Genomic DNA, 21,805 nt, shown 5'->3' on the forward strand with positions numbered 1-21,805 from the left:
TTTGCCGCAGCACTATCCCACTGAGCGCGCCCAAATTGCCTTTATTGTTTCACACTTAGAGGGGGAGGCATTAGCATGGGTGAACCCCCTCTGGGAGCGCAATGACCCACTCGTCTCTCGGCTTTCCACCTTTTTGGACACCTTCCGCAAGGTGTTCGACGAGCCGGGTCGGCTGGCCTCTATCACCGAGTCCCTCTTTAACCTCCATCAGGGTACGCTACCGGTCGGACAGTATGCCATCCGTTTTCGTACCTTGGCCTCCGAACTCGGTTGGAACAACGAGGCTCTCGTAGGGATCTTTTGGCGTGGCCTGTCCAGTCGGATCAAAGACGTACTGGCAGGTCGGGATACTCCCACCTCTTTAGAGGATCTGATCTCACTGGCGACACGCATCGACCTGCGGTTTCAGGAACGTGCCCGTGAATTAGCCAGAGAGAGGAGCTCCTCTCACCTCCTCCGTTCCTGCTCCAAGAAGCCGGGAAACTTCTCCGCCTAGGGTTGATAGGAGAGGCCTCCCTAGGTGTACGTGATTCCTCTCCTCCCCTGCTCGTGTCCGTATTATTGAATCTCGGTGCCAAGCGTTATTCTGAGGAGGCTTTCCTGGATTCTGGCGCAGAGGGGAATTTTATCACACTCGAGGCGGTTAAAAAATACCGGATTCCTGTCAGATCCCTGGAGACTCCTCGGTCGATTGTTTCGATCAATGGTACGTCCGTGCTGGAGTCCGTTACCCAGGCCACCGAAGAGATCGAGCTGCAGATCGGAGCCCTGCACCTGGAGAAGATCTCCTTCCTCGTCTTGTCCACCATGTCTCACGCACTTCTTCTAGGCCTCCCTTGGCTACGGACTCATGAGCCAACCCTGGACTGGCGGTCGGGCGAGATACTCCGGTGGGGACCGTTCTGTCAGGAGAAGTGCCTGTTGCCCGTCCGTCTGATGAACTCTGCCGGTCCATCCCCGGCACCTACAGGTCTGCCGTCGGCTTACTGGTCCTTTGCAGATGTTTTCGACAAGAAGGAGGCCGAGACTCTGCCCCCCCATCGGCCATATGACTGTCCGATTGACCTCATTCCTGGTTCTACGCCACCCAGGGGTAGGATATACCCGCTATCCCCTGCTGAGACCCAAGCTATGTCTGACTATATCCAGGAGAACCTTGCTAGAGGTTTCATCCGTAAGTCCTCCTCGCCCGCGGGAGCGGGATTTTTCTTTGTAAAAAAGAAGGACGGCTCCCTCTGTCCTTGCATAGACTACCGAGGCCTGAACAATATCACGGTCAAGAACAAGTACCCATTGCCATTGATCCCGGAGCTCTTTGACCGACTTAGAGGAGCTCGAATTTTCACCAAACTGGATCTTCGTGGGGCCTACAACTTGATCCGCATTCGTTCCGGGGATGAGTGGAAGACCGCCTTTAACACCAGAGACGGTCACTACGAGTACTTGGTCATGCCCTTCGGCCTCTGCAATGCCCCAGCGGTTTTCCAGGAGTTCGTGAATGACGTCTTCCGGGATATGCTGTACTCTTGCGTGGTAGTCTATCTGGATGACATCCTCGTTTTTTCTCCAGACCTCTCCGCCCACAGAAAGAACGTGCGTCAAGTCCTCCAGCGCCTGAGGGAGAACCGCCTTTATGCCAAGCTCGAGAAATGTGCCTTCGAGCAAACGTCCCTGCCATTCTTGGGGTACATTATCTCAGAATCAGGTCTATGCATGGATCCGGCAAAAGTGTCCGCCGTCCTCGATTGGCCACAGCCCCATGGGGTGAAGGCAATCCAACGCTTCCTTGGTTTTGCGAACTACTACCGACAGTTCGTTCCTCATTTTTCCTCGTTGGTTCGCCCCATCTCGTCCCTTATCTGCAAGGGAGCTAACCCAAAGGCTTGGCCCTCTGAGGCTGAAGAGGCCTTCCAGTCGTTGAAACAAGCCTTCGCCGCTGCTCCGGCGCTTCACCGACCTGAGGTTAGTAGACCTTTCACTCTCGAGGTAGACGCATCCTCTACTGGGGCTGGCGCAGTCCTTCTGCAGAAATCCTCTTCTGGACGTTTTGTCACCTGTGGCTTCTTTTCTAAAGTATTTTCCTCCACTGAGCAGAACTACTCCATTGGCGACAAAGAGCTATTGGCCATTAAGTTGGCCTTGGAGGAGTGGAGGTACTTACTGGAGGGTGCCATACATCCATTCAAGATCTTCACAGACCATAAGAACCTGGCGTACATCCAGTCCGCACAGAGGCTCAATCCTCGGCAAGCCAGGTGGTCCCTATTCTTCGCCCGCTTTGACTTTGAGCTACATTTTCGGCCCGGCGATAAGAACGTTAGAGCGGATGCGTTGTCAAGATCATTCCTGTCGTCTGATGCAGAGGAAGAACCCTCTCATATCATTGATTTATCCAAAGTAATTACTGTGGCTCCTGTCAAGTTAACCACGTTACCTCCGGGAAGAACCTTTGTGGCTGAGAATAACCGAAAACGAGTGCTAAATTGGGGACATTCGTCCAAGATTGCCGGCCACGTTGGTGTCAAAAAGACTTTGGACTTAATCTCTCGCCATTATTGGTGGCCTTCACTCTCCCAGGATGTTAAAGACTTTGTAGCATCTTGCCCGTCCTGTGCCCAGAACAAGATACCCAGACAACCACCCTCCGGTCTTCTGTTCCCGCTTCCCATTCCGTCGGCTCCATGGCAGCACATAGCCATGGATTTCATTACTGATCTGCCTTGTTATTCCGGTTGTACTGTGGTCTTGGTGGTTGTAGACCGATTTTCAAAGATGGCTCACTTCATTCCTCTTCCCGGACTACCCTCTGCTCCTGACTTGGCGAAGATCTTCATTTCCCATATCTTCAGGATTCACGGCTTCCCCCAGCACATCGTGTCGGATAGAGGGGTCCAATTCACCTCCCGGTTCTGGAGAGCTCTATGCGGACTCATGAAAGTGTCATTGGATTTCTCTTCCGCCTATCACCCCCAAACCAATGGGCAGGTGGAACGTACCAACCAGATCCTTACATCCTATCTCCGGCATTTTTCTAATGCTCATCAGAATGACTGGGTCGGCCTACTTCCTTGGGCTGAGTTCGCCTACAATAATCACTCCAGTGAATCGTCTACCAAGTCTCCTTTCTTCATCGTCTTTGGACAGCATCTCAATGTGCCTCTACCGGTACTTCCTGTCTCGGGGGTACCTGCTGCCGATTCTCAGTCTGTGGAGTTCTCCAGGGTATGGCAGGAGACCAAAACCGCTCTCGAGAAAGCACGGGACAGAATGAAATTACACGCTGACAAGAGGCGCCTGGACGTTCCTCCATTTCTCCCTGGTGACAAGGTGTGGCTCTCCACCAAATACGTCCGCCTTAAGGTACCATCTTACAAACTGGGTCCCCGTTACATTGGTCCTTTTGAGGTCCTCAGGCGGATTAATGATGTTGCTTACAAATTGAAGCTGCCTCCTTCACTCCGTATTCCCAATTCCTTCCATGTGTCTCTCCTAAAACCTGTGGTTCTTAACCGATTTCATCCTTCTCCAGGCCACACACCCCAGCCTGTTGGCTTGGGGGATGAGTTTGAGGTGAATGACATTTTGGCCATGAAGAAGGTAAGAGGGAGAACCATGTTCCTGGTCGATTGGAAGGGTTTTGGCCCCGAGGAGAGGTCATGGGAACCCAGGGAGAATATCCACGCACCCCAGATTTTGTCTAAGTTCCTCTCCAGTTTTAGAAAGAGGGGGCGTAAAGGGGGGGTACTGTCACGCCGTGCTCACCTGGGGGCGGGACCTCGGTCCCGACGTCATCTCTTCCGGAGCTGCGGTCACTCCGGGGGTCCTGTAGGGTGCGCACGCGCAGCTCTCGTCCCCGGGCCTCCTCCTACTTGTCACGTTTGCGCTTGCGTGCTCCTGTCAGTGCTGTATAGGGCTCGGTCCTCTCTATGGTAATGGAGGACCTGACCCGGAACCTGTAGTGGTCATGTGCTTTCTGGCTAGTTCCTGACCCGGAACCAGTAGTAGTCATGTGCTATATCAGACGACCTCCCCCTAGGGGAGGTGCCTGATTATTGCTGTGCTTCCTGGCTTGGTCTGCCGTGTCCCTGCCTGGCTGTGCGCTGTACTCAGGTCCTCTGCCTTGCACTCTGTTGTGCCTCTTGGCACACGCTCTGAATCTGCACTCTGCTTTGTACTTGGTTGTGCCTCCTGGCACACGCTCTGACCCTGTGTTCTGTCTCGTACTCGGTTGTGCCTCCTGGCACATGCTCTGACACTGTACTCTGTCTCATACTCGGTTGTGCCTCCTGGCACACGCTCTTACCCTGTACTCTGTCTTATACTCAGTCGTGCCTCCTGGCACACACTCTGATTCCGTGCTCTGTCTTATACTCAGTTGTGCCTCCGGGCACACACTCTGATCCTGTACTTAGTCTCTTTCTCTGTTACACCTCCTGGCACACCTGCTGCCTGACTCAGTGCTCTGACGTGCTCCTTGCACGCTTCCTGCTTCACTCACACCCGGACGAACGAAGTTCTCTGTATACCACGTGTTCCCGTGTCCACACTTTACACGTTCCTGCAGACACTCTCACCCACTCGTGTCTCCTGTGAGCCGGCCGCCTGGTGCCAGCAGTCGTGGTGCCTCACCCCCTGGGGCTTGCCCCTGACACTCCCTGTATAGGGGGTGGTCTTCACTAGGTCAGCTCGCCCTGGGAGGGTTGGTGTCACGACCCAGAGGGTCCACTCCAGGAGTCGTCACACTCGCTTTGGTCCTCCTCTTCCTCGGACTTGCCCAATTCCGCCAATTCCGCCATTCCAGCCTACACATCAACATATGCCATTTTTTAAACCTCCCTAACTGGGCTGCCCACTCCCCCCCAAGGGCTGGCATCAACACCTGGTGCACCCGGGCAAGTGCCGTTGCTCTGAACAGGTGGATGGGCCCACTGATGGCCGATGGCACTGGCACAGGGCCCCTCATAGTACAATACAGTGTCTCTGATGGGGGGGCCCCACTCGCCGTCAGACACACCAGCGTACTATGAGGGGCCCTGTGCCAGTACCATCGCCCACTAGTGTGTCCCCCTGCTTGGTCATGGCCACAGCACTTGCAAGTTGCAATACTTACCTCTCCCTGCTCCACCGCTGTGTAGTCTGGGCAGTTAAATCCTTCACAGAGACGGCCACTAGAAATTTGTTGTATTGATCGACGATGGTTAAGATGTAGCTATGGCCTGTCCTATTGGCCTCTACCTTCAGATGATCAATGGCTACCATTTGTAATGGACGTCAACTTACAAGCGGATGCAGTGGTGCTTTATGATTACCTTTAACAGTAGTGATAGTCACAGACGTATGACATTCCTGCCACCATTTTTCAATGTCTCCTCTCATGCCAATCCAATAGAATCGCCTACGGCCTGTGGCTTCTGTCTTTTGCACTCCAAAATGACCAGACACATCATGATAAGCAGTGAGGACCATGTCTACATCTCTCCCTGTGATCACAATTTGATGGACACGAGTAACGGTGATGTGATCCACGCTACTGTGATAAAGCAATCCTTTCTTCACAAAGAACCGTTTTCGCTGTCTCCACAGACACAGTAATTGAGGGTCTGCATCGCCTCTGCAACATCTACCGGGAGGTTTTCCCGCGATGAGTAATTCCCAAATTTCTGCTAACACTCGACTTTCCGTCTGTACTTGTATCCATGTAGTTTCCAGTAGCAGAGAGTCTGGACTGGCTTACTGAGATTGAAATATATATGAAGATTTAAAAGTACCACAACACTGTTGTACGCTTCGAATACCTTTCCCTTTTTCTATTTTTTAAATTCTGGTGTAATACATAGTGAGCCTGTGAGTGTCTGTGTCTGACTCTGGAAGTATAGACGGAAATTTACAATTACCCCTAGACTGATACAGTACCTTTGTTCAAAATTTTTCATTACGGTATCATCCATAGTGAGTGAGCGTGTGTGGTTTACGCCTTCTATATAAACGGTGAATCGGAGATACCAATTTTTACCCTATACTTGATACAGCTTGTATCTTGTTATACGGTACATTTGTTCAACATTTAGTAATTTAGTATTACGGTCAAATCCATATTGAGTAAGCATCTGAGAGTGACTACGGGACTATGTATACGGAGATTTCAATTGTACCCTATAATATATATACTTGCTATCTTGTTATCCAGTACCTTTTTTACAACATTTTTAGTTATGGTCAAACCCAGACTGAGTAAGCGTCTGAGGGTGACTCTGAAAATATTTACCGATATTTAAAATTTGGCCAACACTGTATACAGCTGTACGCTTCTGATACAGTAACCGTTTTTGCTATTTAGATTCTGGTGTAATCCATAATGAGCCTGTGAACGTCTGTCTGTTACTCCGGAAATATATTTGGAGCTTTAAGATTACCCCAACACTGTATACAGCTCTACGCTTGTGTTACATTACCCATTTACAGCTTTTCATATTCTTGTGTAATCCATACTGGGCCTAACAGCGTTTGTGTCTGCCTCCTGAAATGTATACGGAGATTCAGAATGTTTACACTATACTATATGTTAGGAGTCGGATTTCAGCGTTTACTCAGCAGGGATCCAGATCCTCACATTCTGCACTCTCCTCCTATTTTTCCACTGCAGAGGAGATTGCAGAGGAGATTGCCTTGCAGCAAATCTCTCCTGAGGCTAAGTCCTTCTGTCCTCTTACTGGGCATGCTCATGGGACGATCTTCCATTGGAGATCGGGAGTCATGTGCTCAGGTCCCGCTCCAGTTCTCATTGGTCCATCTCAGAGATCTGGAAGCGTGCAGAAGGTCCCGGCTGCTATAAAAGGCGCGCATGGCTGTTCCGCCATGCGCTAGTATAGACTTACTTGCTGCTGTGTGATGACGGATGCATGATTCTGGTGACTGACTCATTTGAAAACCCTTCCCTCTGATATTACGCATGTGGATAGGGACTGAGTTAGAATCAGCGCCAGCGCTCCTCTGCTGCAACATCCACTGCTGCTAGCGTCCGACATTGTGCTTGCGCCTTGCCTTTGTCGTTTAGCGGCAGTGTCCACGCCGCGCTGCAGTAGCAGCCTCCTTTGCGTTCACAGTTGCAACGCCACGCACACGGTAGGTCTAGACGGACGTAGTGCCGCTGTCTTGGGCTACTCCTGCGACCGTATACCGTCTGTGCATTTTTTACTGAGTACTCTGACTACAACAGGCTCAGTCATTTGTGTTTGTACTTTTTGGCATCTCTGTGAGTTAACTGAGATTGCTCTGCGAACCTGGGTGAAGTTTACCCCTGTGCGCATTTCTGCCATATTGCTCCTGCCACCACTTAGCAGCGGTTATATCACCTACTGCACGGTGGACCCCGAGTGGCGAACGCACTTCATTATTATTTTTATTTAGTGCGTTCCGCCGTTCCTAACACTATATATACCTTGTATCTGGTGATACTGTACCCTTTTTCAACTTTTTATTTTTTTGGGTAATCCATACTGAGCCTGTGAGCGTCTGTGTATGACTCATGAAATATATACAGAGATTTACTGTTATCCCTAGACTGTATAGAGCTGTACGCTTCTGATACAGTACCATATATCTGCTGGTATTTTGGGTCAATTTTCCAAAATATGAGGAAGTATGGTGGAAGTGGATGTGGGCATGGGGGGCCACCTGGTACTGAAGGTGGTGGTGATGCATGTGCTGGTAGTGCCAAAAACACAATAGCAGCTAAGGCAGGAGGTGTTGAGCCTGCATCATGGTGTAGCTCTGGAAGGCCTGTAATGCTCCCTTTTCTGGGAGTAGGTAGACTGCTTTTAAAGCCGGAACAACAGGAACTGTTTTTGGCTTAGATTGCTGAAACAGCCTCCAGCTGTTCGACCCGACTTTTGCGAAAGTCGGGTTTCATGAAACCCAACTCGACCCTAAGAAAGGCAAAGTCGCTCATCTCTACTTCTTACACCTCTCAACTGAAAGGTTGGACCACTCTTCTTATGCAAACTGTTCCCAGTCTCTCATATTTGAAGAGTGCCTTCTCCCAACAGTAATTTTGAAATCCTCTCCAAAAGTGTTCCATGACATCCGTACTCATTGCTGGCTACTTCAGATCTCTCCAGTGCTTTGTTTCCCTGCACTTCTGGGTGCTTCTTGAACTATGTTTGGGGTTATTGTTCTGCTGGAAGACCCATGACCTGGGACGCAAAGCCAGCTTTCTGACATTGGTCACTACATTGCGATCCATAATCCTTTGGTAATGTTCAGATTTCACAGTCAAGGCACCCAGTGCCACAGGCTGCAAAATGACCCCAAAACATCTTTGAAACTCCATCATATTTGACTGTGGGTACTGTGTTCTCTTTCTATGCCTCATTCTGTTTTTGGTAAATAGTAAAATGATGTGCTTTACCAAAAAGCTCTTTCTTGGTCTCATCTGTACACAAGATACTTTCCCAGAAGTATTTGGGCTTTTGGCAAACTGCAGTCAAGCTTTTTATGTCTTTTTGTCAGCAGTGGGGTCCTTCTGGGTCTCCTGCCATAACATTTCATTTAATTCAAATGTCGATGGTTAGATGCGCTAACACTGATGCATCATAAGCCTGATGGATATCTTGAATTGCCATGGGTTGTAAACTTTTTGGACAAAGAAAAAGTGATCTCTGGTTATGGGATTGTAATCTTGATATTGTTGACATTTTTCAACAATTTTGGTTCTCAAGTCCTCAAACAGTTCCCTTTTCCTCTTTCTGTTCTCCATGCTTAGCATGGCACACACAGATACACAATGTAAAGACTGAGTCATCTTCTCCCCTTTTTATCACATGTTTGAAACAAAGTTCATTTTCTGAAACAATTACAAGAGGGCCAACACTTTTGGCCTTGACTGTATTATCTATCTTACTATATAGCTATATAATATCTAATTATCTATTATTTATCTAATATCTTTCTATTATCTATCTATCTATCTATCTATCTATATTTTTATATATGTAATTGCTTTACTATTTATGACAACTAGCTTTAATTTACATAGAGTATTATAGCATGTAAAAGATTATGTTAAAAATGCAGCGCATACGGATGGCATGCGCATGAAATAAAGATGCTAGGCGAGAAAAAAATTGCACTCTTGCATGATATACAGAATGACATACGCAGGACACTCATCAACCTTTTTGGGATGAACATCAGAGCATTTTTTATATGTAAATGCGTTTGAACCCTTAGTCCAGGGTCACACATGCGAGAAACTTGCACGAGTCTCTCGCATGAACACCAGGCACTGCCGCCGGCATTCGGACCGGAGTGTGTGGCTGCATAGAAATACATGCAGCCGCACACTCCGGTCCTGAGTGTCAGCGGCAGTGCCAGGTGTTCATTCGAGAGACTCGTGCAAGTTTCTCGCATGTGTGACCCCCGCCTAACATAGATGTTTTCACCAGTGTTACAAATAATCTGCTGTATAAGTAGCATGTTCTTTACATCGCCTTCAGACTACTCATGTTTTGTGCAACTATCATGTTTTTTGCAAATAAAACGTAAAGGTGAAACAACCTCGTAATGAATGTATAAACATATGATGGAGCATGATACATGTCTAACATTTAAGAACGGTTGCTTCATATATGCATCTTTCTGGCAGCTAATTTTTGTAGAGCCTGTAATACAAAAGACATAAATGTACAGCAGAAGTAGACCAAGACGATGAACTCTGATCAAGGGATGTATGAATGCAACTGCACATTGCAGACACAAAGCACTTACAGTCTCCTGGGTGGAAAGCGTTGCTAGGGTCCCCCATTTGCTTTTGTGGGCTAATATTCTGGCATTTGTGAGCAGTCTGTTCTGGAGGGCAGCTAGAGAAGAAGGGCTCTCTGTGACAGTACTGCTCTCCCTCTTGTAGGAGAACATCCTGGATGGTGAGATCATCTGTTTGGTCATATCAGGCCCTGGCCTGGATTTCATCTCCCTCTCCTCTTTGTAAGCTGAAGCTGGGTAGCTCTGCTTCCACATGCTGATTGTGTCTTCCAATAGTGCTGGTAAAGCATCTTCGGTGGATGAGCTGTCCAATTCTTCTTCCACCTCATTGGTGACTGACCATGAAACTGAATTTACAATCACATAGCCGTGAGAATAATACAGTAAGCATGCCACCAGCCAAAGCATGTAAAATGCACAATAGAAGCTGGACTCAGACATTTTGCGCCTGGCGAATGATGCTGGAGTCTACATTCGTCTTGCCAAGCCAAGGAACCGTTTTCTCCTGCAAGTCTGTGAGCACCATCTACTGGCCAGATTTTAATTCTGGCCTATGTCTTGCTGAACACTTTTTTTTGCAGATATCCTTTTCACTTTTATATTTTTCACTTCTCCAAACAAAATTAATAGTCAATTAAATATGCTAAAGAAAAAAAAGGCTTAAATATCTTAAACTATGCATAGACAAAAATGTATAATTCTTTCTTAATAATTCCAAAAAATCTTGACAAACGTAACACACTAAAAGTAAACAAATACAATGTATCAGAAAAACTGTGGGGTGCACGTGTTAGGTTAGTTTCACATTTGCGGTTGAATCTGCAGAGTAACTTCCGCAACCTCAAACGAACGAAAAACCGTGTGCAAACGCAGTGTTTTTTATAAGCATCAGCTTACGCATGCGGTAAAAAAACGCTGCGTTTGAATGCTTTGGCGCTTTTTGTGCAAAAGGTGAAAAATTTTCCAGGAGACAAATCTAGATGAACAGACACCACCAATGGGACAACAGTGGGTCTGTCTTATGGGATATCTTTATATAGACCCTTGGACAGCTGAAATCTTCAGATTTTGCTCCTGTATCCTGCGGCTCTTCGCATGGAGAGCTTTTATTTCAACCTAGATTTGGATATAAAGATGTTTCTTGCCTTTGCGTTTGCTTGTGAGCAACAAAGAAACAGAGAAAGACGGAGAAGACGGCGTCGGCATTATTGGAGACACCCCATTATTGAAGTCCAGGAGCCTATCACACCCTATACAGCGAACTCAATGCCAACCTGGAAAAATTTGTGGAATATACCAGGATCTCTCAAGCAGGCCCGGATTGCTAATCTGCCCAGTCGGGCACATGCCCGGTGGGCTGGAGGCTAAATGGGCCGCCGCCCCTTTAAAAAGGGTGGGGAACCTCCGGCCACGGGCCACATGCGGCCTGCAGGCAGGTCCCCGCAATCCTCCAGTGGCAGCCCTGCCAGCTGCCGGCCGTTTAACCCCCAAGTGCACGCAGCATTCATTACAGAACGCTGCCTGCACAGGAATGATGATGTCATTGGGGTGGGCGGAGTTAGTGCCGAGGTGGGCGGTGTTAGTGCCTAATGCTTTCCCGGTCTCCTGTCCTGGAATAGAAGCTTAGTTCCTGTCTGCAGGTAATTTCTGTGCCCCCAGCTATGTGCCCCCCAGCTATATGGCCCAATATAATCTCTGTGCCCCCTGTGATCTGTGCCCCCCAACTATATGCACACCTGTGATCTGTGCCCCCCAACTATATGCACCCCTGTGATCTGTGCCCCCAAACTATATGCACCCCTGTGATCTGTGCCCCCCAACTATATGCCCTCCTGTGATCTGTGCATCCCAGCTACAGTTGTGGCCAAAAGTATTGACACCCCTGCAATTCTGTCAGATAATACTCAGTTTTTTTCCTGAAAATGATTGCAAACACAAATTCTTTGGTATTCTTATCTTCATTTCATTTGTCTTAAATGAAAAAACACAAAAAGAATTGTCCTAAAGCCAAATTGGATATAATTCCACAACAAACATAAAAAAGAGGGTGGACAAAAGTATTGGCACTGTTCAAAAAATCATGTGATGCTTCTCTAATTTGTGTAATTAACAGCACCTGTAACTTACCTGTGGCACCTAACAGGTGTTGGCAATAACTAAATCACACTTGCAGCCAGTTGACATGGATTAAAGTTGACTCAACCTCTGTCCTGTGTCCTTGTGTGTACCACATTGAGCATGGAGAAAGGAAAGAAGACCAAAGAACTGTCTGAGAGAAACCAAATTGTGAGGAAGCATGAGCAATCTCAAGGCTACAAGTCCATCTCCAAAGACCTGAATGTTCCTGTGTCTACCGTGCGCAGTGTCATCAAGAAGTTTAAAGCCCATGGCACTGTGACTAACCTCCCTAGATGTGGACGGAAAAGAAAAATTGACAAGAGATTTCAACGCAAGATTGTGCGGATGTTGGATAAAGAACCTTGACTAACATCCAAACAGGTTCAAGCTGCCCTGCAGTCCGAGGGTACAACAGTGTCAACCCGTACTATCCGTCAGCATCTGAGTGAAAAGGGACTGTATGGTAGGAGACCCAGGAAGACCTCACTTCTTACCTCGAGACATAAAAAAGCCAGGCTGGAGTTTGCCAAAACTTACCTGAAAAAGCCTAAAACGTTTTGGAAGAATGTTCTCTGGTCAGATGAGACACCCTGGTCAGATGAGATTACCCTTTTTGGGTAAAGGCATCATCATAGAGTTTACAGGAGAAAAAAAGAGGCATTCAAAGAAAAGAACATGGTCCCTACAGTCAAACATGGTGGAGGTTCCCTGATGTTTTGGGGCTGCTTTGCTGCCTCTGGCACTGGACTGCTTGACCGTGTGCATGGCATTATGAAGTCAGAAGACTACCAACAAATTTTGCAGCATAATGTAGGGCCCAGTGTGAGAAAGCTGGGTCTCCCTCAGAGGTCATGGGTCTTCCAGCAGGACAATGACCCAAAACACACTTCAAAAAGCACTAGAAAATTGTTTGAGAGAAAGCACTGGAGACTTCTAAGGTGGCCAGCAATGAGTCCAGACCTGAATCCCATAGAACACCTGTGGAGAGATCTAAAAATGGCAGTTTGGAGAAAGCACCCTTCAAATATCAGGGACCTGGAGCAGTTTGCCAAAGAAGAATGGTCTAAAATTCCAGCAGAGCATTGTAAGAAACTCATTGATAGTTACCGGAAGCGGTTGGTCGCAGTTATTTTGGCTAAAGGTTGTGCAACCAAGTATTAGGCTGAGGGTGCCAATACTTTTGTCTGGCCCATTTTTGGAGTTTTGTGTGAAATGATCAATGTTTTGCTTTTTGCTTCATTCTCTTTTGTGTTTGTTCATTTGAGACAAATAAAATGAAGATAATAATACCAAAGAATTTGTATTTGCAATCATTTTCAGGAAGAAACTGAGTATTATCTGACAGAATTGCAGGGGTGTCAATACTTTTGGCCACAGCTGTGTATGCCACCTGTGATTTTTGCCCCCCCAGCTATATGCCCCCCTGTGATCTGTGCCCCCAGCTAAGTGCCCCCGTGATCTGTGCCCGCCAATTATATGCCCTCCTGTGATCTGTGCCTCCAGCTATATGCCCCCTGTGATCTGTGCCCCCCCAACTATATGCCCCCTATGATCTTTGCCCCCAGCTAAATGCCCCCAAGATCTGGGCCCCCCAATTATATGCCCACCTGTAATCTGTGCCCCCCTGCTATGTACCCCGCTGTGATATTTTTGCTCCCATGTGATATTTGTGCTCCCATGTGATCTCTGTGCCCCCTGTGATCTCTGTGCCCTCCAGCTATGTGCCCTCCTGTGATCTTCGTGCCACCCCCTAGTGATCTCTGTGGCCCCCAGCTATGTGCCCCCCTGTGATCTCTGTACTTCCCCCCTGTGATCGTTGTGCCACCCCACAATGATCTCTGTGTCCCCCCAGCGATCTATGAACCCCACCCTGTGATCTATATGCCTCCACGGCTATGCCTTTTTTTGTTTCCTGATCTACTCACCCAGGGACCCGCTCCTCTGCATGCCCGACGATGGACGCACCTCAGCTGTTCATCCTCCCCCCATGTCCATACCTGGGTGAGTCTCAATATGGAATCTTTGTGTATGTACAGCACTTGCACTATCACCTGTATATTGTATATAGACTGCTGTGTATACAATATATAGGTGATATTGGCTGCTAAATCTGTGTAATCACAATATCACCTATATAATGTATATACAGCATTCTATATACATTATATAGAGGATACTGTGACTTAGGCCGGGGTCACACTAGTGTGTGTGATGTGAGAAACTCGCACTAGTCTCTTATATCAACACCCGGCGCTGCCTGCATTTCTATGCAGCCGCAGCTCCGGTCCTGAGTGCCAGCGGCAGCGCCGGGTGTTGATGCGAGAGACTCGTGCGAGTTTCTCACATTACACACGCTAGTGTGAAACCGGCCTTATAAATACAATATATGGGTGATACTGCTGTATATATTTTACATAGGTGATACTGCGACTATATACCCCAGTCACAGTATCACCTATATAATGTATATACAGCACTCACCTATATGATGCATGCAACATAATATAGTATAATGCTGTCTTAATATAGTGTATAATGTATCACTCCGATAAATTGTGAAAAAAGTGGCAGACTCCTTATTAGCCCATGTGGCAACGTTTCACATCCATAACATAACCTTTCTCTGCTGTGGAACTGAAATGTTGCCACATGGGCTAATAAAGAGTCCACCCCTCCCCGCTTGCTCAGGGCCCCGGCACTTGCAATACTTATCTCTTCCCGCTCCTCTGCTGTGACGTCTGCTTACTGTGCTGTTTCCAGTCAGAGGGTGCAGTGACATCACTTCTTTGCTCCCTCTGCTTGAACAGTCACAGTGCAGAGAGCTGGAAGACGTCGACATTGAAGAGTCCGGAGAAGAGCAGCGGCCAGCGAGGAGAGCGGAGGATTTCATTTTTTTAATGTTTTGAGCTATATATGAGGTCCATCATATACTAGAGCATCATATGGAGCATCATATGGGGCCCAATATATACTGAAGCATCATATGGAGCATAATATGGGGCCCATTATACTGAAGCATAATATTGGGCCCATTATATGAAGTACTGGAGCATCATATGGGGCCCATTATATAAAAAAAAATAAAAAAATTAATCTGGCACTCAAAGGATCAATGCTGATAATGAATATTTTTATTTTATTTCAGAGGGCATAATCCAAAAAAACATGACGTTTCGGTCTATTCATTGACCTTCATCAGACGGTTTAAGATTAAAGCCCATAAGAAGAAAGAAATCATAGGAGAATCATGAGTATGTCATAGGAGACAATCTGGTGCAGAAGTGCTGTGCTGTAACGGGTGGTAACCAGTGAAAATGTGCATTTTCACTGGCTCCCACCCGTTACAGCACAGCGCTTCTGCACCAGATTGTCTCCTCATGATTCTCCTATGATTCCTCTCTTCTTTGGGCTTTAATCTTAAACCGTCTGATGAAGGTCAATGAATAGACCCAAACGTCATGGGGTTTTTTTGGATTATGCCCTCTGAAATAAAATAAAAATATTCATTATCAGCATTGATCCTTTGAGTCCTGGATTAATTTTTTTATATTGATTAAGGATTAGTTACCCTCATCCGGGCACCACCATATTTTGAGGAGCATCATATGGGGCCCATTATACTGAAGCATAACATGGGGCCCATTATATACTGGAGCATCACATGGGGCCCATTATGGTATATACTGGAGAATCATATGGGGCCCATTATATATGGAGCATCATATGGGGCCCATTATATATGGAGCCTTATATGGGGTCCATCATATATGGAACATTATATAGGGCCCATTCTGTTTGGAGTTTGGATCAATATATAGGGCCCATCATGTACTGTTTGGAACATTATATGGGACCCATCATATTCTGTATGGAGCATTATATGGGGCCCATTCTGTATGGAGCATTATATGGGGCCCATTCTGTATGGAGCAAGGTATGGGGCTCATTATACTGTATGGAGTATTATATGGGGTGCATTATACTGTTTTTAGCATTATATGGGGCTCATTATACTGTTTGGAGCATTATATGGGGCTCATTATTCTGTATGGAGCATTATATGGGACTCATTATTCTGTAGGGAGCAATATATGGGGCTCATTATATTGTATGGAGCAGTATGTGGTACCCATAATACTGTGTGGAGCATTATATGGGACTCATTATTCTGTTTGGAGCATTATATGAGGCTCATTATACTGTATGGAGTACTATGTGGTACCCATAATACTGTGTGGAGCATTATATGGGGCTTATTATTCTGTACGGAGCATTATATGGGGCTCATTATACTGTATAGAGCAACACATGGTGCTCATTATGCTGTATGGAGCAATATATGGGGCTCATACTGTATGGAGAAATATATGGGGCTCATTATACTGTATGGAGCAATATATGGGGCTCATTATACTGTACGGAGCACTATGTGGTACCCATAATACTATGTGGAGCATAATATGGGGCTTATTATTCTGTAAGGAACAATATGTGGGGCTCATTATACTATATGCAGCACTATGTGATATCCATAATACTGTATGGAGCAATATATGGGGTTCATTATACTCTATGGAGCAATATATGGGGCATGTTATTCTGTACCGAGCAATATATGGGACTCATTATGCTGTATGGAGCAATATATGGGGCTCATTATTCTGTCTGGAGCAATATATGGGGCATGTTATTTCTGTATAAAGCCCAATATGGTGCCCATAATATTGTATAGAGGACTATACTGTCTGATTTATGACCTTTTGTAGAATGTACAATAGTTATCACTCATGTAATGTAAGAAGTGAAATCTTTATTGTATACCTATATTTCTCTGCTGTATCTGTGCATTATGAATTATGGTACGTGTTAAAGGGGCCACTGAGACTTTCACCCGGGGCCCACAAAAACCTGGAGCGAACCCTGTATGCACTGCACAGTACCACTTCTCCTGTCCTGTTGTCGAAGAAGCGACCTTGGAATTTGCAAGGGTCAATATTGGTTTAGTATTTTCAATATTACTATGGCCAAATAAAAATAAAATATTGGAAAAGCGGTTTAAACGGATTATCCCAAGTAATCCCCCTCTCCTCTGGATAGGGGATAACTTTCCAATTCCTGGAGATCGGACTGCTGCGACCCCCATGATCCTGAAAATCGGAGCTCTGTAGAGCACCATGTAAATGCAGCTGTGGTCGATCATACGCACTGTGGCGTCATTCACATGTGGCTCTTCAAATATCTCCTTTTAGGAGAGTGAGGGGCATGACAAAGTAAAGCAAAATTTACTGATCAGGGTGAGGAGTGTTATAGTTTGTGGGCTGGTGGGTTTGTGTGGCAGGGCTGCTTTTTTGTCCCAGTCTGGCCCTGGTCTCACGAGACCTTACGGGATTTGCTTGGTCGTGTCCAAGGAGCCATCAGGAGACAGGACACCCAGCTCTATAGAGCGATTCCTGCTGAGGAACGTCTCCTGGTCACATTAAGGTACGTAATATTTCAATACAAACGCCTGTCATAATTATCATTGTTCTGCCTTGTATTAATTGTTTTTGCCTTTATCTGTTTAGCTAAACCCCATCATATTATAGTTCTTCATTTTTTTTCTTTCTCTGTTTTGCAGATTCCTGGCTACCGGAGAGAGCTTATCATCGCTCCATTTTCAGTACCGGCTAGGAATTTCCACCCTGTCTGGAATAGTTGTGGACACCTGCTGGGCTTTGTGGAACGTTCTCCGGGATGAATTTATCCCCCTACCCTCTGCGGAAATGTGGCTGGAAATTGCCGAAAATTTCTGGCGAGTGTGTAATTTCCCCAACTGTTTGGGAGCAGTGGATGGAAAGCACATTCGGATTACCAAACCCGCCAGAACTGGATCTGAGTACTTCAACTACAAGAAATATTTTTCTGTAGTGCTCATAGCGATTGCAGATGCAGACTGTCACTTTATCGCTGTGGACATTGGAGCTTTTCCCAAACTTTTTAAAACTCGGATATGGGCCAACACTTTTACGGAAAAAATTTTAATTTCCCCCTGCCACGACCTTTTCCCCACACTCAAGGCCCGCCAATGCCATTTGTTATGGTTGGGGATAAGGCCTTTCAGATGTATGAAAACCTACTGAAACCTTACTCCAGTTGGGACTTGAACCAGACAAAAAAATTTTTTAACTACAGACTGATGTAGAACTGTTGAGTGTAGCTTTGGGATTCTTGTCTCCAAATGGCGCATTCTTGTAACTGCCATTAATCTAAAAATGGAGACAGTCGAAAAGGTGGTCAAAACCTGTGTGGTTCTGCATATCTACATAATGGTTAAAGAGTGACCCAACATTGAACTTGATGAACCCATTTCAAACCCATTGCCAGATTACCATCATCACCCTCTGCGGTCAACAGTTGAATTTGCCCAAAAGGAGGGACCAATTTGCTGCCTACTTTGTTTCTGAAATGGGACGTGTGGCATGGCAAGATGAAGTGGTTTAATAAAATGTTCTGTTGTGTTTGTGTCTGTACCTGTAATGTTAAAATGTTCCTAATGTTTGGTGTAAATAAAAAACCTGTATTGAGATCTTTACTGAGTCTCCTATGTCTTTCCTCTCAAATACACTTATGATGTCAGTGCTATGGTAGGTGACGTCTGATTCGATCCAGCGTCTCTTCTGCAGTATCTATTGGACGCAGACTGAATAGATGATGTAGGTAAAGGCATAGCTGTACTCACCAGGCCAGGTGTCAGAAATAGTTAATTCAGGATGCTGGGTTTTGTTTTAATTTATATTCATTAAAGGAGTCTGTGTTATTATTTTAATTAAAGGACGTTATTCTGGGAGTGTGTTTATTTACAATATAACTAAAAGATTTAGTAATAGATAAGCATCTTATATTCGTAGATGCCTCTCCAATTTTAAACCATGGGCTTGATGTCACTGTACAATACCAAGGTGCTATCAACCTCACAGCAGAACAGCAGAATTGGCACATCTAGTAGATGTGACTTTTCTGTGGTGAATGCGGGCTGCTAATTTTAGGCTGGGGGGCAATATAAATGGACCCTTACCAGCCCAAGGATACCAGCCCCCAGCTGTTTGCTTTAGCTTGGCTGGTTGTGAAAAATAGGGGGACCCCATGCTGTTTCTTAATTTATTATTTCAATAATTAAAAAATACGGCTTGGGGACCCCTCTATTCTTGATAGCCAATCTTGATGAAGATGACAACTGAGAGATGCAGCCCGCAGCTGTCAGTTTCGCCTGGCTGGTTATCAAAAATACAAGGGAACCCTATAGGACGTTTTACACATAGTGATATCGCTAACAATATCGCTAAAGCATCACCGATTTGGTGACGCAGCAGCCATCTCGCTGGCGATATCGCTATGTGTGATACTTACCTCCGACCGGCTCCCTCGCTGTCCATCGCTGATCGCGAGAGATCGCGCAGCTCCATTTCTCGTCGGGCGCTTCCTGCTGGGCTTCCTGCTGGCGCCGACGAGCGACGCGTGGATGCGGACGGGAGGACGTCAGGATCGCCGCGTCTGAAAGGTAAGTAACGACCGCTAGATCGCTGCTATGTCGCCGTGAGATCTGCCTGTGTGGCAGCTCACTAGCGACCATTTACCGATGCACCAGCGATCCTGGCAGGGTCGTATCGTTGTCGGGATCGCTAGTGCATCGCTAAATGTAAAGGGGACTTATGTCATTTTTCTATTTATTTATAGTGCAGTCGCCGCCTTCTCTCACTGTTAACAGTTGAATACAACTCTCAACATTGTCCCCTGCTACTGCTGATCACAGCATGAGCAGGGGACAGGGATGTGAGCTGTGTTCACCTAGCATCGGGGAACAGCACTAACAGTACCACTGATTCCCAGTCGCTGATACGTGTCAGACTTATGACACAGGGATGTCATTCGTGTGTCATCAGTGTACATGTGTGTGGGATGTTTTGCGGCCCGTGCTACTACGAGAAACACTGACGTCTGAAAGAGCACTTAGTGAATTTGGTCATTTACCGAACTTTGGCCGATATTTGACAATTTTTAGGAAAAAAGCTTGGGAATCCAAAAACAAATCCGAATGTGCAACGTTTGTGCCAAATTTGAAATTGGTGAACGTTTTTCAAACAAGTTTGCTCATCTCTACTCAAGTCCAATTTTGGCTGGAATACATTGAAGATGCTATGTCAGATGTAAAGAGCCCCTGGCATGTAAAAATAGCAGAAATCCCCAACAAGTGACCCCATTTTGGAAACTACTCCTCATGAGAAATGTATCTTGGGTTGTTATGAGCATTTGTTCTCAGAATTGTATCACATTGGACTGAGTCCATGGAAAATTATTTTTTTCCATGAAAATGTTGCTTTGCTCCCAGGTTTTGGTACAATTTGTTATGCAATTTCTCTTGAGTGCACCAAAACCCCATATCTGATCAAAAAAACTACTTTTGAGGAACAGTGCAAGACTCAGAATGGAAGGACCACAATATTGTAGTGCAATTTTTGCTGGAATGGTTTAAGGGGGCCATATCACATTGGCAGAGCCCCTGAGGTACCAGAGGTCCATAAGTAACCTCATTTTACAAAATACAGCTTGCTATGAATTCACCTAGGATTGCAGTGACCATATTAATACAACAGGTGTGTCACAAAATTTTATACCATAGGGTGGTGAAGAAAAAAATAATTACATTTTTGCAAAAAAATTCTGCTTTAGCCCCAGATTTTACATTTTCACATGGGGAAATGGGTAAAATTGGCAATAGAAATTGTCACACAATTTCTATTCAATGTGGCAATACCCCATATATGGTTGAACAGTACTGCTCTTGCTTCTGAAGACATGTGGAGCACCCCCAGGGCCGTGGGTTACTCGGTACCGGGCCGGTGTCTTAAAGGGATGTGTAACGGCAGCAGTGACACGGTCCGTGACCCTGAGTGTCCATGTAAAATAAGAACTGAAGAGGAATAAAGTCTATGTGTAGATAAGTTTGTGACGCAACCTGTGGTTTCTGGTCAGAGGTGACCAGCGCTGCAGTGCAGATCCTCTGGGACTGATGGTGTGATGCAGCAGAGTTGAAATAGTTTCCCACAGGCAGAGCTTTTGTCCCAAGGCAGTTGTGATGGCAAAGATGTAGTATTTGATAAGGATAGATGTAGCAGTGTTTGATAGGTGACGCAGGAAGAATTAGAAGGCACAGCTGGGTGCAGTTCCAAAGTTTTACTTACAGTTCTTGTGTACACGAATACCCACTTGGCGCTGCGTCCTCCAGGTGAGGGGTCCAGCAAACTCCCAGGCAGATGGAGAACACCTTTCCAGAACTCCCTTCAGTGTGTTCCTTTCCTGGCCGTCTCCCTGTGCTGATTTCCTCCCTCTTATCTAGCACCTTCACAAGCAGTGTCCCAAGCCAGCAGACTTGGATCTGGCCGGAATAACCTCTAGGTCCCTGGATCCTATGTGTCTGCCTTTTCAGGGATTAATTGTGGCTTTGGCTGCAGCACTTTTGGATCGCCCTCGCACCCAGGGTGGTGGGGTACTCGGAGCCGGGCCCGTTGGTTTCAATGGGGGATGTCACGGCAGCTGTGACCCGGTCCGTGGCCCTGGGCGTCCATTGTAAAAGGGGGAATGGTTGAACGTGTGGATGATGATTAAAGTTTATGAGTGAATGATTCGTGATGCCACCTGTGGTGTTTGGCAATGAAGATGTTAAGCCGACGCTGCAGACAAATCCTCTGGGACAGATGGTGTGGTGCAGCAATGATGTTGTGGCCCTCCACAGGTAGGGCCATAGTCCCAGGGCAGTGTAGGTGAAGAGATGGGGAAGAGACGTAGATGGTGCAGTGTCAGGCACAGAGATGTAGCAGTGCTGAGGGTGTTGACGCAGGAATAAGCGGAGGACACCAGGGCATGTAGTTCCAAAGCTTTACTCACAGTCTGT

The 21,805-nt window shown here is 46.4% G+C and overlaps 1 protein-coding gene across 1 annotated transcript in view; it reads right to left on the reverse strand.

Moving 5' to 3' along the window:
- Positions 1-10,233, reverse strand: part of CREG2 (cellular repressor of E1A stimulated genes 2) — an 80,238-nt gene extending 70,005 nt beyond the window's left edge. Inside the window, exon 1 of the mRNA XM_073550641.1 lies at positions 9,766-10,233. Within this exon, the coding sequence (XP_073406742.1) occupies positions 9,766-10,200 (435 nt within the window). The 5' untranslated portion in view covers positions 10,201-10,233. The remainder of the gene's footprint in view (positions 1-9,765) is intronic.
- Between the last annotated feature and the right edge of the window lie 11,572 nt (positions 10,234-21,805).

The sequence above is a fragment of the Dendrobates tinctorius genome, unplaced genomic scaffold (genome assembly GCF_039654945.1).
Source record: "Dendrobates tinctorius isolate UK_male_01 unplaced genomic scaffold, ASM3965494v1 ptg000166l, whole genome shotgun sequence".
Lineage (NCBI taxonomy): Eukaryota > Metazoa > Chordata > Amphibia > Anura > Dendrobatidae > Dendrobates > Dendrobates tinctorius.